Genomic DNA, 18,471 nt, shown 5'->3' with positions numbered 1-18,471 from the left:
AGAGAGAGAGAGGGGGGGGGGGGGGGAGGAGGAGGAGAAGGATACTTAATTTAAGACCTCGACCGGAGCGTAAACAACCATACATCCACAGACGGCTAATGAAACACAAAATACAAATACAAGAAAGAAAAAATTAAATACCCTTTCATTACTGAGAAAAATGAAAATTACAGTACAACTGCCGCCCCCTCCCAAATTCGCCTCGGTCAAGAGCCCCCGCGCCGCACGGACTTGGGTGACGTCATTTCGTGTAGACTCGAATTGTTTGCTATAATTCTTCGCCGCGCGATGTTCGAGATCTACATTGATTTTGCGTACCGTGAATCCTTTCTGCTTTTTATCGATTGAAGTTTGAGAAGTTTTGAGAAGTCTTTCTAAAGAGAATGGCTACCCCAGTCGTCAGGGCAGATGCACAAGATGATTTAGTTATGGAATTTGAGTGTGAGGAGGATGGCAGTTGCGGGGAAAGCGGTGAAAATGACAGTGTCAGTGGTAGTAGGGTCTAGTGACAGTCCGGACAGTACTGGCAGCAGCAGTGATACCGACAGCGATGCAAGTGATGCAGACGCCGGAGAACACGGGCGTATCGTCGAGTGGGAGTATGAGCCTTTACCTCGTGGTGAACCTGGGCAAAATGTTGGCGATGCATGCTGGAAGGGCCAACAACGCAAAAACGGCTTCATGAAAATGTCGAGGATTGGTAATTAAGACTTATAAGCTTATTGAATTTGTTGTGCATTCTAAATATTTATTCCCCCCCAAAATTGAAATCAAATACCGTAGATCTCTAGACTCGGTCATAAATGGCATGTCTAATTCTAAAGTTAACTTGTTAAAATGATTCTCTAGACCTCTAGATCTATGTCTGCGCACCTAAAATTCGACCTCGATTTCATTACACAGTAAGATATTATTCTTAGAATCATCATTGTTATTCCGTTCTTCATATTCTAATGATTACTGATAGGGTGTCTGAACGATTTTTCAATTTTCAATTTGGGATCGTTTTTCACCATTTTTGTTTGATATTTGAATAAAAAATGTTATCAGAATAATACATTTCAAATTTCAAGTCTCACCGATGTTTCTATCAAAAGTTACAGCCCCTCCAACACGCTGGTATATTCATATCATTTTGGTCAAAATCGTCGAAAAAGACGTCCACGCAGAGTGATGTTGTTTTGCTAAATTTAGCCAAACAGCTGTATCGCGCGATATGCAAGCGTATGCATATCGTACGCATGCTGCTAAGCCAATCCGCGACTTGCAGCATGAGCTACGCTGTCTCCGCGACATGTGCGATTGACTAGTATGGTTGGCGTTCGTCGCACAATAAACCCGGAAGTGAATGCACGTTATAGTCAATGGCAATATCGCGGAGACAACGCACGTTGTCTCCGCGATATTGCCATTGACTATAACGTGCATTCACTTCCGGGTTTATCGAGGGAATTTCCAACCATAATTTCAGTCACTTGAATTTGGGGTTTCGTTCGTGCGCGGAGATGTTACGCGATGTAACCATGGTTTGGACTGAGCGGAGCGCACGCCCCCTAATTAGCTGCTCCACCAAATAGCGAGAAGGGTATTTTTAAACTGTTATCAGTTGTGATCCCTGGGGGCTAGCGAAAATATAATCACATAGAATTGTTCCTTAGGACTGGGACTACTTATCGATCGGGGCGTCATATCTCAAAAGTGACAAACCTCAGAGTTAGCCAGGACACAATGTTTAAATTGCTGTTTTGACCAAGATATTTTTAGAATTTCGGGGGCTACGCCCCTTTGGAAATATTGGAATTCACCTGCTCTTTCATATGACACCTCATTCATTGATTATCACCTTCAGGATCACAACTGATAAAGGTTTGAATCTCGATTTGAAAAAAAAAAATTGACTTTTTTTGCATGGTCGCGCAATGCACGTAGGCTGCATAGGGATGCGTGTAATCTCTATGGGAAGAATTTTAGCACACAACATCGGGTGCGCGATCAGACACCCTATTACTGAAACAAAAAAACTCGACAAATTATTCACAAGAACAATTTTTTTTAACGAATTTCAGACGGGCTCGTCATTTTGTGTAGCAAAACTGAAAAGTGCCCATGTCTGCGCACTCACTATTTTGCACGCAATTCAATCAAGCACAGTGAAGTTTCATACCAGGGACAACCCCCTGTTCAGACTTTTCTTTTTTGACAATGATTGAAATTTTCAGGGTGGCAAATGAAACTTGCTAAAACTCATTTTTAATCTTCCCAATTATTTTCACAAATTTTGGTATCTAAATGAATTGTTGAGGTTAAGATTGAAAATTGGTGTCAGTTTGATGTTTTGTTCTATAAATATCGCGCATTTACGTGGGTGCGCAGACATAGGCACTGCCTTGGGCACTCTTACCATACTACGACTACGAGAACGATGTCATTTTTATATTTATCAGGAAGCTGTAATAAAATATTTATAAAATTATAGTAGGTGTATTGATTTTTGTTTGAATCTTTCTGTATTTCAAGGTGTACATGTGGAAGATGTCGTGTGCCTCCATCTTTCAATGAAGGTGATTGTGTCTGTTGTCAGGAAATTGCAGAGGTCAAGCCAGAGGCTGATCGACAGGGTTCAAGTTGTCTGGTGGATTCTGAGGAGTTTGAGCCGGCCATCCTAAATGCGACAACATTGTACATCGGATGGATGGAGTACACAGATAGGTGGCGCCGAGCAGCCAAAGCATTTGGGGACAGGAACAATGAGTAAGTTATGTTTCTCCTTTTTTATCATTTTGGCAAGGGCAAAAAAATAAATGGATTGATTTTGAAAGTTTATTGGGTGAAACTTTTCAAAACGAATTGAGTCACCGCAAGATGAATTATTAGTTTTGACCAAAATTCTTGCCTGGTGACCACTGGTGTACTAGCTGCCTTATCTGCAGGTGCTTCGGGGCACTTTTTCAGGAAATGTATACAAATAGGCAAGAATGACCACCGGTTTGTGAGTTTTAGCATGTTACCCCCCCCCCCCCCCCCCCCCCCCCCAATAATCTGTAGTTATGAAACACAAACTTTATATGCGATTTTGAATGTTGCCCCCCACCGCCCGACAAACAATGACTAACCCTTGGTCATTTTAGTTTTTTTTAATCATTTTTATTTTCCTGAATTAATTAATAAAGAATTAATATTTTGACATCAAATCATCTATCCTAAGAAAAATAATGAAATTTTTTTATTGCTTTTTATTTTACAGAAAATACAGGTATGTGGCCTACAGGAAAGTCGTGAGATGGTGTTGGGGCTGGCTCGGGAAGGACATCAGGGTGCAACTGCCAGCATGTGTCCATGCCTCAATAATGGAAGCGTATCCTGATGGACGTGGTCAGTACAAAGGGACCATCCTGCGTCGGTTGAGATGAGGATGTAACATCAACTATTGTCTTGCGAACTTTGAATGACTGTCATCTTCTATGTGATTGTCAGCCATCTTCTGTACGTTATTTGTGATCATCGGCTTTCATCTTCATATTCATCACAAATACTATTGTTTGAACTTCTCATGATGGTATGGTTGCTATGAACTTTGATCTCGACATTTGATTCTAATTTCCAAGAGCTGATATTCGAACTTTTGCAAAACTGTGATCAAGCAACGATTTCTTATGAGGAAGAATGTTGAAATCTATATAAACAAGCAACAACAAAAAAAACAAAAAAAAACACAACATGCCTTGTTCCTTCTCTTTTGTTATACACCCTGCAATGTAATTTGTTTTAATAATTTGAGCATTTCATATACAGTCAACCTGCCGAGTCAGAAAAGGGGAGAGAAAGAGAAAATGAAATTGAAAGAGAAAACGAAATTGAGAGAAAGAGAAATAACAGCATGGACACAACAAAGATAGACAGAGGAATAATGAGAGTAAGAGAAGGGAATTGCGGTTGACGAAATTTCAAATGTGTGATAAATGGTAAGCATCGTAATAAATCCAGGAAATCCTTTATTTTGCATCAAATCTATCCTCCCAAAAAGGATAAACCTTAACCCTATCTCCCACTCTGTCCCTCTTCCTCTCTCTTTCTCCTCTTCCACCCTCCACATTCCCATCTCTCTATCCCACTTCCTCTCTCTGTTTCCTCTTCCATATTTCCATCTCTCACTCTGTCCCTCCTCTCTTTCTCCTCCTCCACATTCCCATCTCTCACTCTGTCCCTCCTTCTCCTCTTCCACCCTCCACATTCCTATCTCTCACTCTGTCCCTCCTTCTCCTCTTCCACCCTCCACATTCCCATCTCTCACTCTGTCCCTCCTTCTCCTCTTCCTCCACATTCCCATCTCTCACTCTCTCCCTCTGCCTCTCTTTTCCTCCTCCACCCTCCACATTCCCATCTCTCACTCTTTCACAATCTCTCTTTCTCCTCTTCCATCCATCACATTCCCATCTCTCACTCTTTCACAATCTCTCTTTCTCCTCTTCCATCCATCACATTCACATCTCTCACTCTATCCCTATTGGTATCTATCTTTATCCCTCTTCTTCCTTCACATTCTCTATCTCACTCTCATTTTCACAGCAATTTCCATCTTTAAATTATGAAGCTTCCTACAAGACACCTATAATAGAAATAAACAAACAAGATTTGTGTTCCTTTAGATGAATTTTTGTTTACCTTTGCTCAAAATATTCTCAGAACATCCCATTGACGGTTTTTCCCTCCAATCATTTTCTTCTCTGTGCAATATATTTCAAAATGATGCACCATTGGAACAAAAACTTTGATGCAACATGTACATTACATTCATCCTTATTTTATGTAAAGTTTACAGGATAGATGACTATTTTTATTATATCTGCAAGGATGATTATTTTTCAATCTTTTATAACCAGGTTTTAGGACAAACAGGAAACCGCTGTTAGGAAAAAAAGTATGGATGCGATGAAGTATCATCACAATGTTTCCTCTTCTGTGATAATATGGCATGATCTTTAAAACTACTAACTTTGAAAATGAATAACACAATTCACCTCGGCAGAAAAGGGAAAAAATCAAAAACAAAAAATAAAGTCATATCTGGTGCAATACATCAAATGGTTCTTGAATAAGAACAGTTTAGATGAAGAAAAAAAATGCATTTTTTAATTTTTTATTTTTTGCAAATAAGAAGCAAAAAGCATTGGCCAAGATGAAGGACTGTGAGAAAAATCAGATTATATTTGGTGCCAAATTCATGATCAACAGTGATTTACTTAGTGTTTATGAAAATCTAGTGCATATGCTTCAGAAATTGTTTTTAATTGAACTAAAAATGTAAGTTTTACAAATTTAATAAGTATTTTACCTATTAAAACCAATGACTATTGATGTGTACCATGGACTTTGGCTTGTGTAAGTATGTACAAGCTTACAGACAAGTTTCTAGTGCTTTACACTCACATAGAATCGGAATCCACTACTCACTTGCATAGAGTACTTCCATGTTACTCTCCATAATTATACTGGCATAAACATAATTTAGGGTCTATGAAAAACATGTCTTGTACTGAAATAAAACAATCAGTGGTTAATGTTCAGGTAGCTGACACATTCATCATAGTTTCTATCACCAAAAGAACTAGTTTCTATCGCCAAAGCGATGATGTTGTTCAAAAGCTTGCACGGCTTCTCCATTGTCGGGGTGATGATGAGAGGCACTCCGTGCTGGTTGAGGCTGTAGCTCCTCCATGTTGTCTCTGAGCTGCTCCCTGTTTTCCACCAGTTCTACGACAACTCTCATCAGGGCTTTCACATAACCTACAAGATAAAATCCAAAACTATACCTTGAAAATTCATCTATACGGTGTTAAAGAAATACATTTTGATAAGAGGAAAAAAGGAAAAGAGAAAAATAAGAACATAAGAAGAGAAAACTCTTTTTCTCACAAATATTGAATTACCTAATTTTACACACTATTTGTAGGTGGATGACCAATCAAATACCAATGGCATGCACATGTTCTTTGCTGAATAGGTAGTTCACTGACTTGGGGACTGACATATATGCCTGTTTCTGCTTGCTATTCAATATTACACATTTGCAGAAAGTAACCCAATACATGTTTATAATTATCAATTTAATCAACAGATTAAATTAAGGGCATATAGGCCACAAGAATCTACTAATTTGAATTCTATTGATCATGAAGTAATAAAAGATTTCTATATATAATTGAGCTCTTTTGTTGAATATTGATATCATTCACTAGACATGTGGCTACTTACCACATGTGCCAACTGTCAGCACTCTCTCCACTGTGTGGCCTCCTTCCTTCGAGCGTGGATACTTCAACCTGTACACTGGGTTCCCTTCGGCATCAACAGCCTGGGCTCTATCACAATTTTCGTTCCAATGTAGGACAGCCAAATATAATCTGAAAAGAGTGAAGTTAAAAATAAAGGTCACATGAATAACATACTTGTGACAGTTGATTTTATCTTTTTGGTAATGTAATGTCTATCATCATAAACTCGTTACCTACTCTCCAATAAGTGAAGGCAAGAGTTAGTGTAAAAAGCATGTGTTACAAATAATAAATAAAAAAAAATAAAAAAAAACAACAAAATATGAAATAGAAAGAACCTGCATAACAAAAAGAAAATAATAACTTTAAAACATAAAACCAATAAAATCAAATTCAAAAGAAGAAGAAGAAGAAACAACACTGCCCCCTGTGACGTTCTTGTTAAATTTATATTAGGGGAGCATAATGTTGATGAATTAATTGCCTAATTTACCTGCACTTCATCCCTTGATATGAGTATACAAGCAACTTGGGGCAAAAGTGAAGGAGGATGTTGTGGAATGATTCAACCTTGCTGGTTTGGGCATGTGGGGACATCATCCCAATGTCGTTCATCAGTCTGGTCCTCAGCCATTCCTCTCGAAGCTTGTCGTACACCTTTGTACCTGTAATAAGATTGGGAATATAATATATGCGGTAAAGGTGAAGGAGAGTTCATTTAAATAGTTAGCAATCATGATCTCGGCATTTCCAAGCATCTCATCCCTTCGCCAAAACTATTTTTTCATTCCACAATGAATATTAATCATTTAGAAAATTGCAACAAAAAAAATATGAATGTCATGATCAAAATTGAACTAAATTAAACTTGAATGTACATTATTAAAATAAATGTAAATATTTTGCTCGCATTTTGACAAACATCTTCAAAGTATTATTACACCGTATGCATATAAATAAGGATTTTACCCACATCCAAACAAAAAGAACAACTTGAGGCTAGTTTCATAGAAAAAAAAAAGCAAAGTTAATCTGTAGTCGGATAAAAAAAAAGAAGCAAAGTCAACAACAAATGACCGATGATTTTGTTTTAATAATCATCCCTGGCAACAACACTAGATCTAGACTCTAGTCTCTAGACCATTTTGATTTGAATAAAAAACAGTGTTTTCATCACGAGTAAGTATCAAGAAGAGGCACCCATGTGATTTCTGACATCAATTCAAAATAATTTAGTTCCTGGCTTCACTGTACTGCAGTGCACTGCCACTGGGCGGCACGAGTCCAAGGCCTAGATTCTACCAACTACCTAGTTTTCTTTTTCTTCTTTTTTAGGCCCAATTCTTCTTCAAAATCTCCATTTCATCTTCTTCTTATTTTTCATTGTTTACAGACTATATTCTAGACAATAAAACAATGTAGATCTAAATAATTCTTTGATTTAATGCTGGTAAACCATGCAAAAGGAAAGGCTATCTGTGCGATAAAAGCGAGCGAAACTTAGTTTTGTTCGAGAAATATTCCACGACCACCAGCATGACACGGCGCGGCAAGTCAGGCCGGGCCGGCCGCGGCCCGAGTGCTCTCGCGAGGCTCAGCGATAGATTGCTGAAAGTTGTGCAATCGCAGACCGAGGCAGGCAGCCAGCAGCGCGGGCAAATGATTCGTTTCAATCTAATTTAGTGGAAATTTGGGGTTGATATTCCATATTACGTAGCGTGAAATTAATACAGATATAAAATGTCAACATTCTAATCGTAAAATGTCCAAATACAGCTTCGACATTGATATTTACAACAACAAAAAAAGAGAGAAGAAAACTTCACATACCGACCACCATGCGAAGAACCAGCTGCAATACCGAGTGGCCAAATAACCTACACGTTATGACGTCATCAGAAACGGGTAGAAACGGCCACCGGCTAGCGCAGCCGAAACTAAATCTCCGGGGTGCCCCTCTCAAATCCGTGAATCCTGGGGTTCGGATGCTAAATACTTCTTTCAGAGGCCGTGGAATCTCGAGAAGTTTGCATTTTCATATTCAGTAAATATTCACGAGTCCGTAGGTATATAATTTGTCTATATAATGCTCTGCTCCGGTCAAGGTCTTTAATTTAGTATTTAGATTTTGATGATTTATTAGAGAAATAAATGTTTTATTAATTTATTTATATTGTTCAGGTACAATGTACAAGTCAAGTGCTGAAAATATTAAATAATAGCATTCATTGGCCTTTTTGAATTGGAAATGTTATTTATTTATATTATTCAGTTATAAATGTACAGACTACAGAGATAAAAGGTCTATCCTATCTTGTGAATTTTAATTATTGTCTCGCAGATTATGAAGGCTATGATGATGTCTATGGCCATTCTGTGGAGGACGATTTCATGTATGGTGCATCACCTTCCACAGGTAAACTTGTACAAAATTGGATTTATTTTTCTACATACTTAAAATTATTCGCAAACCTTATTCTTATCGTCTACCAACTGGAAATTATGATCAACAAATTTGGCTATTTTCAAATGGGTATTATTCCACTGGATATTAAAAGTTAAAACCTCTTTATATGTTAAAACTCAAGTCTGGCAAACATACTCACAACCAGCATAGCTCCCAAGATACTATATTATTGCAAACCCCATCACATAAAACTTATATAACATTGGGAGATCGAGCATTTGCATGTGCATCTTCCAAACGTTGAATAACTTGCAGTTAGAAATTGGGAAATCACCATTGTTATTAAATAAAAGTCAAAAACACATCTTGTAGTCGTGTCAAAGCACAGTAGAATATATTTGCAATTATTAAATGATATTATTATTATTATCATTTGTTGATAAAAAACCTCTTCAAATGTTGACCTCTCTTTCTTTAGCTGAGCAATTCTTGTACCGACGTGGTCATCATGAGCTTTCATCGTATCTAGAAGATATCGGAGAGGATGATAGAAACAGTGATTCCGAACAACCGCTAGCTGATTCCAGAAACTATGAAAGACCCAAACTCAGTGATGTAGATGAAGGTATGTGTTCATGATCAGGCTGTGCATAAGCGTGTAATGAGGTACTCGAGTACATGCCCAGGTTTACAGACGGATACTTGAATACTTGGCGGACATGTTTTTTTTTTATTTTTTTTTTTAGACACGGCAGGAATTTTTGAGGGGGGGGGGGGTTGTAATTAATACCATAAATACCTAACCTTTTTTTTTTACTGGGGGGTGGGGGGGGGGGGTGAATTTACGCCATACTCATAACTTCTTGCTAAGATGAATCATATTAACGCCAACAGTTGCCAAGAGATGGCGCTGCTCAGATTGATTTGTTTTTGCTGACGTCGTAGGAAGCACTCCAGGTCCATCTTCGAAAAAACCCACGCAATTTTACTGCGAGTTGCAATTGAAGGCACCGAGTTGTGCTTGTGAAATGTTGTTTTTAAAACTAAAGATGAAAGACAAATTTTCCTCCGAGTCCAAACAGAAATCCAAACATTGGCAGCTAGTTTAGTCCTATTTTCTGAGTGGTGAGTTGATAGTGACACCCTGTATATGATTGAGCTGGGAAACCTTTTTAACTGGCACAGTGCCGGGTGGAGGGGGAAAAAATGGCGGCCGTGTATACGAGGCCAAGAAATCTTACTTGAGTAGTTGTCAACAGTGCGAGTACTCCGCGCAGAAACTCACGACTTATGTTCAGATGACAATTGTTCTGCTGTCACTTGATACCCACAGTTCTAATTTTCACTCAAGAAATTCCTGGACCCAACGCTCTTCTTAATCTTAACCTTGAATCTAGTATCACTTCAGCTTAAACTTGAAAGCAAATTGCAACCCTTATCCTATATCTTTGACTCAGAGTATGAGTCAAATAACTTCATTTTCTACTACATTAAGAGGTATGATTGCATTTACATCTCCATTTAACCCTCTAATCGTGCTATTTTAGACCATGTTTTTACCGGGGGGGGGGGGGGGGGGGGGGGGGTCTCAGCCGTTTCATGGCTGATCGCCGCAAAAAATTTGCATGCATGTCAAGTGAAGTGTATAGTATACAAATGATGCATGCGCATGAGTTCATTATACGATCTATCAGCACTAGAGTTCAGGCTGTGTGTATCTATTGCACGAAGCCGTTAGACTGAGTGCGATAGATACACACAGCATCAACGAGGGTGGATAGATCGTATAATGAACGAATGAAAACATGCATCATTTGTATTTTGTTCTATACAACGAAATTCCTTGATCCTTGTTATTTGATGTAAAAAGAATTCATTCAAGATTGTTTTGTGACAGTATATGGCTGACAAATAAATCTTAAGTTTAATAATGCTTAATTTAGTGCACACACATAGCTATAGATATAGCAAGCGCACTTTATACCTCTATACCCATTTACGCATAGTGCTGCGCAAGAATAGGCTCATGCTCACGCAGTAGCGCTCTAACCTCTACGTGCATTAATGCGCACTGAAAAATAGTGCAATAGGACTGGGAAATATTGAACGCTTTTTTATGAAACAGCGTGCAATAGGCTTAGTAAATGAATCACACATGACCGTGCATGACCAATCATTTGATTAGGATCTGGGAGTGAGTTGTATAAAATACTATGGTAATTTCAATTTTTTTTTTTTAAATTCACTCATTTGCATATTTATGGTGATTTATGCAAATACTGTAAGGTCATAAAATGCACATATTTACCCATAAATCATATTATTCATATTTAAGCACTCTTTTTCACTACATATTCATTAGACCTTTTGAAATAATAATACAACCAAACAATTGGAAGAGCCAGGTTATTCCTAATGTTATCTCTTGTTTCGATAATTTCTTATGTAGGTATTTCATTGTTTTTTTAACTTGTGTATTTTATTTTGACCCCCCAAAAAACACCTAAACTTTAAACGAGACCAAATAACCAATGTTTTATCTCTTTTTAGGAAAAATTAATTTTCCATATGTGTTGTACACAAATCACAAAAATGAGCGATTTTCAGGCTGGCATGCAAAGACAAAAGATCATGTGACTTTGTAACTATACATCTGATTTTCAAAAAAATTGTTTTAAAAGATGCGTAAGACTCGAAGAAAAAAAGTCATGAAAGGAAAACTCACGAGACTCAAACCGCAAACTACATGTATGTGATCCACAGTCCATTGACGTGACGTATCCACTAGAATAGGCTATTATTACAAATCTGCATTGTAATACTGAAGTGACACGCTCTCTCTCTCTTTTTTACAACAGCTCGACTACAGTCGTGCCTTGACGAGATCCGCAATGTAGTCGGAGACACCACGCCCGAACACGTCCTCATCGATGCAGTGGTCGCGAACAAGTTTGACTACGAGCGAGCGCTAGATGCCATCTTAAACAAGCAAGAAACCAACCACAAGACAAAGATAGACACAAGAACAGGTGAATATCAAGGCAACTCCTCCATTTTTTATCTATTTCAGATCCTAAAATATCTTGTTCTTGGTGATGTGACCTTTGCTTAAAACTACCCCAATTTCAGTTATCAAAGTTAATGGGTAAGGGCTTGGCTTGCTATTCAATATGGGGTTGATTTTAGGGTTAAGGATAGGTATCGTGTTATACCATGATTGAGGTTCAGGATTTGATTAAAGTAGGAACTGACTTCAAAGGCCCATTACCTACTAATCACTAAAGGAAATTTCCGACCAACCTCCTTTGTTAAACCAGATTTTAGAAAAAAGGTTATACCTCAATTTTAGTAGAATATGAGCCAAATTTTGCTACCAAAGAATGTGTTTTACGATCTTTCAGTCTTCTGTCTTCTGCAAAAAGAACCTCCCTTTTTTCTAACCACTTAAATTTGGACAGGAGGTTTTGTGCCACACTTATATAATTAAGTTTGTCTGGCTCTGACGATCCTGTAGTTATACATCAATGTATTCCGTCGATATTTCTTATTGGCTTTCTTCTTGCATGAAATCACATTTAGTAACGTTAGCTACTGCCTTATAGTATCACATAATTCCTAGATGCTTACTCTTTGCCCTTTTGTCATTCTCTTTCTCTGCCGTTTTGCTTCTTCTTACCATGGAACTCCTGTCATCTGCTGACCCTTGACCTCTTTGCTGACCTTTCACCTCCTGCCTAATGCATGCGAACCTTGGCCACGGTAAGGTAAGACCCAACATTAGTTACCAAAAGCAATCCTAACTCACAAGATGCTTACGCACAGAGTAGTCTAGGTAGGGATGGTAGGGATAGTGATGTACACAAGTCAAAGGTTAAAGGTCCCCATGTGATGAACTCTTATGGAGGACAGGGAAATGCATCTTCCTTCTCGAATGTACCAGTTGCAAACCAATCTGTGCCTAGTAAATTTCAGTCTTATTACGATAAAGTTGCTGCTGACAATGACTTGGGCCGTTTTGACATGGGAAGCAGTAGTACTCTTCCAGAGAGCAAGGAAAGCACTGGACGTGGGTTTGAAACGAGGGTTTCCTTGGGTGATAGTAGTGGACATCATCAAGGGACTATGCAATTTTACCTCAAAGATGTGGCGTACAGTCCTCAAAGTCAAATGCAAGGTCAAATGAAAAGTCAACTCCCAGATAAGGCTGGTTTGTCTATGCAAGCAGGTGGAGTCAGCCTGGGAGAATTGTCACGTATGCAAGAAACTGGAACTAATGCAGCTTTAGGAAAGCCATCTGGGCGTGTCCATCCACCTGGACTTGGTCCAGCACCCTCTACGGGAGTTGGTCCAGCACCCTCTATGGGACTATCGGACTTGGCATCCAGTCACTTGACTGATATGGGTACTGGGAAGCCATTGAAACCTGTTAGAGGAAGAGTTGTTGGTAAAAAATCTGGAGCCCCCTCACTGGCAGACTTAGCCTGTGGACAAAGCTCTATCAAAGTCAAGGAAAAATCCTCTGTGCCCTCTAATGTATCATTAAGTGCCTTGGCATCAAGTCAGCTCTGTTCATCAATTGTTCCTTGTCAGAAACCACTCAGCAGCACGAAGAATACTATGCAAGCAAACTTGTCCCTCGCTGATTTAGCGAGTGGTCTTCGACCAACATCGTCCACCATTCCACAAACGAACAAACAGGGTCACACTTCGGGTTTGAGATCTTCACTTTCAGGGAATGTATCATTGTCAGACTTGGCATCCAGTCACTTGTCATCATCTCCCAAACAATCTCTACTGACCAACAAGCAGAGTGGTATGAAAGCACCTGGAATCAAGTCTATTCCATCTAGTGGCCTATCATTGTCAGACTTGGCATCCAGTCACTTGTCATCATCTCCCAAACAATCTCTACTGACCAACAAGCAAAGTGGCATGGAAGCACCTGGAATCAAGTCTATTCCATCTAGTGGCCTATCATTGTCAGACTTGGCATCCAGTCACTTGTCATCATCTCCCACACAATCTCTACTGACCAACAAGCAAAGTGGCATGGAAGCACCTGGAATCAAGTCTATTCCGTCTAGTGCTGTATCTCTAGCAGACCTTGCATCCAGTCACTTTTCTTCCTCCCCCGGTACATCAGCAATGGGTAGTTTGTCTGAGATTGTGGGTGGGACAGGAGGCACTACCACCACATTGAGCGGTGTTTCTTGTGCTGATTTGGCTAATACTAATCAACCTAGTTCTCCTAAACATCCTCTTGGGTCACAGATAGGAAAGAAAAATGAGAAAGAATCAGATAATAAATCTTCAGCATTTAGTCTCTTAAATCCACAATCTGAGCAAACAAGCATCCCAACTGCAAGTAAAACAATGTTCGGGACAAAAGAAGCAAAGGCTGATCAGAAAGGAATGTTAGAGTTAGGAACTCTGAGTAGTCGTCACGTCACTGACAAGAAAGGTAGCATGGAAGCTTCAGAAGGTCTTCAAAGGCCTCGTGTTACACCAGGCTTTGATTTTTTTATTCGACCTCCAAGTCATTCCACATCTTTGCAACTTGATGAAAAGCGTCAACCTCAACCGCACGTCTCAGGGATCCACTCCAGGAACAACCGGCAATCAAATTCATCAAGGATATCAAATAAGATGCAACCCGCCAAGAATACCTCCTCAAAATCTACCATGCATTCCAAACCTATCCTGAACTCTTCGGGTATATCTGCTACCGTGTCCACCTTCGGTAACGCTCTTTGCCATCAATGTCAAACGGCTTCTGCAAAAGCGAAGATGATAGCGCAAGGCAGGATTGGGTATCACGGGGTTCAACGGCGAGTCCTCCACAGGCAGTTCTCGTTCGAGAGACAGAAGAGCAGAAAGGAGGAATCCAAGGAAGAGAGCTGGCGAGAAGTTCAGCCGTTTGATTTCTCAACTCCTTCACTGGATGATATTGTGAAGAAGCGGCAACAGGGTGCATTCATTCCTCTGAATCAAAGTAAGGAATATTACTGTAAAACAAATGAAATGTAATCCAGTATCAAGGAGACATGTTACTTCCAGCTTGTATTTTTCTTTTGATGATAAAATGGAATTTTTTAATTTTAATTTTTTAATTTTTAATGTGTAAGTGATATAGCGGGATTACAATCTGCTAGAGTCACAAATTGCTAATGAAAAAAAAAAAATCCATGATAAATTATCCAAATTCTTAAAACCAGTTTTTGATAAACACAGAATATTGCACTAAATAGGCAGCGAATTATTTCAACTTATCAATTTTCCTGTTTATGTGAGAAAGCCAAACTCAATTTCAACTAATATAATTGAAAAACAGACAATGCAAATCCAAACATTAAATTAATTTTTTTTTTTAAATAAATAATTAAATCAATTAATTCTAACGATCATAATTTGAATACTGGTATAATAAAATTATCAGGTGAGCATTCATTATGGTTTGCTAAAAAAGGAATATATTTTATCAATTATTGTTCAGGAGTTCAATGAAATATGAGGTCGGGCTGCTCTTATCTATTTATTCTATAGATGCTTAATTTAAGGGATGGTGTTGCTTTGTCTGGTAGTACTTGTACTTGGGTCTCGAGTTCGGACCATATTTCGGAATTCTGATGAAGGGGCATTGAGTTTTTGTGGGAATTTCAAGCACAGGTGGGTTCGACGGTCAACCAGTGTAGGAAGTTTTGTTTCTGTGAGTGTGTTTTCTTAAGTTGTGTAATGCTGACCCAACATGATGCGCATGGCCCGCTTCTGGGAGGACTCGAAAAATCGCATGTGATCCTTAGTAAGGAGTGTGTTCAACACTGGTGTGGTATACTCAAGTAATGGTCTCACATGACGGTGTTGATTAAAATGAGGTCTGAGATTGGTAAGGCATATTATCTTGAGGATCCTCAACTTACCGTAAATCTCTGTGAATAAGACGCACCTTTTTCCCGCTGAAAAAAAAGAAAAGAATCAAAAGTCGGTCGGGGGTGCATCTTATACACAGGCACAGATTTTTTATGCCTCCGTTACGAAGTAGCCGGAGGCATTATGTTTTCGGGTTGTCCGTCCGTACGTACGTCCTGTTCTCGTGATCGCGTTATCTGAAGAACCGATCAATGGATTCCTGCCAAACTTTGGTCATGTATGTATCTTGCAGAGCTGATGAACTGATTAGATTTTGGGGTCACGAGGTCAAAGGTCAAAGGTCACAGGGCTCATTATGTATGCAAAAACAGCTTGTGATCGCGTTATCTGAAGAACCGATCAATGGATTCCTGCCAAACTTTGATCATGTATCTATCTTGCAGAGCCGATGAACTGATTAGATTTTGGGGTCACGAGGTCAAAGGTCACAGGGCTCATTATGTATGCAAAAACAGCTTGTGATCGCGTTATCTCAAGAACCGATTGGTGGATTCCTGCCAAACTTAGGTCATGTATGTTACTTGCAGAGCCGATGAACTGATAAGATTTTGGGGTCACGAGGTCAAAGGTCACAGCGCACATTATGTATGCAAAAACAGCTCGTGATCGCGTTATCTCAAGAACCGATTGATGGATTCCTGCCTAACTTAGGTCATGTATGTTACTTGCAGAGCTGATGAACTGTTTAGATTTTGGGGTCATGAGGTAAAGGTCAAGGTTTAATGCGGCTCATTATGTATGCAAAAATAGCTTGTGATCGTATTATCATTAGAACAGATTGATGGATTCCTGCCAAACTTAGATCATTTATGAATCTTGCAGAGCCAATGAACTGAGTAGATTCTTGGTTCCTAAGATCAAAGGTCATGGGGCTCATTATGTATGCAAAAATAGCTTGTGAAAGCATTCTCATTAGAACTGACAGATGGATTACTATTTAACTCAGGACATCTTGCAGAGCCAATGAACTGAGTAGGTTTTAGGGTCATGAGGTCAAAGATCAATGGGTCATATATGTATATGAGAAATTGCTTGTAATCACGATATTCTGAGAACATGTTAATGGATTACAATTGAACTTGAATTTGAAAAATTTCTTCCGTTTCGGTTTGTAAAATTGCTCTATGAAGGAGGCATCATTTTCGACTGCGCGCAGTCGAATTCCATCTAGTTTATATTTTTTTATAATTTTTAAAAATTTGTTTAAGGTGTCGATTTATGCCCCTCCACCTGGCAATGTCTCCCAGCTCTCATCACTCAGAAACTAGAACCACATTACCTGCATGTTAAGTTTTCTGTTTGGACTTAAAGGAAAATTTGTCTGTCATCTGTAGTTTTTAAAACGACATTGTTACTAATATTTGTGACAAGTTCACAAGCATAAATAGGCGCCTTCATGAATGTGGCTGTTCTATTTTAGATCGCTGTGGATATGCACATGTTATAACATAACTAGTATCAGTTGCAGATCAAAATAAATTCCATTTTGAAGGCAGTGATTCTCTCCTCCCCCCCCCCTCTCTTAACTCAAAGATTATGTCCATATCTCCTTGAAGGGCCCCAGAGGACAGACAACACAGCTGAGCTCGACTCGAGGTTACGCTTGGACCAGACCGTCGACGATTCCGCAACCCAGATCACGAGGCTCCGCTTTGAAGGCAAAGATCCCAAACAGGGGTTCCAAGTCAACGTTGAGGACACGAGTAAAGGGAAATCCCCTGGAGGAGAAGGAGGAGCCGGAGGAGGGGAAGATGAGACAAAAGTTGAAGGAGCAGGGTCACGTAAAGGGGCACTTTCTCCCACAAGGTTATCAGAGACCAGTAGCAGTAGGAGAAGTAGCAGGTTTGTCTGCTTTTTAACTCATAGCCTGCCATAAGGCTGCATGCACGCTATCGTTATAGTGCTTTGTACAGGCGAGAGAGCCATCGCTTGAGTGCCGTGGGTGTGCAATGCAGCATTCGTAATAGCAGTTATTGTTCATGCTCATTGGACTGTGCTGTGTATTTTGCACTCGCTATTCATAGAACCATCGCGTTAATCAGATTATCTCCCAAACAACCTGGCACGGTGGGATTTAGGGCTTGGCACAATGGGGATTAGCCCTGTGGCATGATAAGAGTTAATAAAAACTTTTGCTTTCATATCACATATGACTCTTATTCCTGAAGGTCCTCCAATGTGAGAGATATGTTTAGGAGAATTAAATCGTCTCATGTATTGAGGTGAGAGCGAGAAATAAATTAGAGATTGGCTTACCTTTTCTGTGTTTACTTTGTGTTCAATACACTGCAAGAGTCAGCTCTAGTTTTGAAACTGTGTCTGTCGATTGCACACTGTGTGTGGCTTGAGATGTCATATCAGCATGATTTAGTTAAAGGTAAAGACCAGTATTGGTAACGCCCCAATTTCAAAAAATGAAATGGAAGCTCTCATTACCAATCATGTGAAAGAATATGTTTTGACTAATACATGATGATAAAAAATTTGCCGGGAAACCGCCTACTAATTCATATATTTGGTAAATTTATCTCTCTCATGGTCGTGTGAGAGAGATAGGGTAGTCCCATATACATCTTTCTGTGTATAGTGCTTGTAACTTTACGAAGAATGGGCCAAATTTCTTATCATTTTGATGATTCCAGAACCTTGCAGATGCTAGATGCTAGATGATCAACCTTTTCTGATCGATTCCACAACGTTTCTTTCACAATGCAATCGCATGACCATTACTGGTCTTTACCTTTAATTTAATTTAAATTCTTTTTGATCCACTCAATGACTCAAACCTGTTATGCTTCAGAATATGATTTCTGATCTTTGAAAGTTTGAAATTCACTTAACCTAAAGTTTCTTGCAACTTTATAT

The 18,471-nt window shown here is 39.2% G+C and overlaps 3 protein-coding genes across 4 annotated transcripts in view; 2 read left to right on the top strand and 1 right to left on the bottom strand.

Annotated features, from left to right (window-relative positions):
* LOC591684 (HBS1-like protein) overlaps window positions 1-18,471 on the top strand; it is a 48,015-nt gene that overhangs the window by 8,940 nt on the left and 20,604 nt on the right. The window contains exons 2-6 of one of the 2 annotated variants that reach the window (XM_030982932.1): window positions 8,614-8,688; window positions 9,158-9,304; window positions 11,538-11,708; window positions 12,449-14,671; window positions 17,163-17,448. In XM_030982932.1, the coding sequence (XP_030838792.1) occupies window positions 8,614-8,688; window positions 9,158-9,304; window positions 11,538-11,708; window positions 12,449-14,671; window positions 17,163-17,448 (2,902 nt within the window). The remainder of the gene's footprint in view (window positions 1-8,613; window positions 8,689-9,157; window positions 9,305-11,537; window positions 11,709-12,448; window positions 14,672-17,162; window positions 17,449-18,471) is intronic. The other variant, XM_030982933.1, reaches the window with a different exon arrangement.
* Window positions 75-3,711, top strand: LOC115922995 (P2X purinoceptor 7-like). The gene is made up of 3 exons (XM_030982935.1): window positions 75-700; window positions 2,518-2,751; window positions 3,245-3,711. The coding sequence occupies exons 1-3, from the start codon at window positions 648-650 to the stop codon at window positions 3,408-3,410; spliced, it is 453 nt and encodes a 150-aa protein (XP_030838795.1). The 5' UTR covers window positions 75-647; the 3' UTR covers window positions 3,411-3,711.
* Window positions 4,637-8,364, bottom strand: LOC115922994. Its single transcript, XM_030982934.1, has 4 exons — window positions 8,103-8,364; window positions 6,766-6,937; window positions 6,253-6,401; window positions 4,637-5,784 (listed from the first exon to the last, which is right to left on the bottom strand). The coding sequence occupies exons 1-4, from the start codon at window positions 8,110-8,112 to the stop codon at window positions 5,606-5,608; spliced, it is 510 nt and encodes a 169-aa protein (XP_030838794.1). The 5' UTR covers window positions 8,113-8,364; the 3' UTR covers window positions 4,637-5,605.

Source organism: Strongylocentrotus purpuratus, unplaced genomic scaffold, assembly GCF_000002235.5.
Source record: "Strongylocentrotus purpuratus isolate Spur 01 unplaced genomic scaffold, Spur_5.0 spur5_scaffold_13, whole genome shotgun sequence".
NCBI classification, from domain to species: Eukaryota; Metazoa; Echinodermata; class Echinoidea; order Camarodonta; family Strongylocentrotidae; genus Strongylocentrotus; species Strongylocentrotus purpuratus.
Note: the sequence above shows the minus strand (reverse complement) of the source record. Positions and strands in the feature narration are given on the sequence as shown.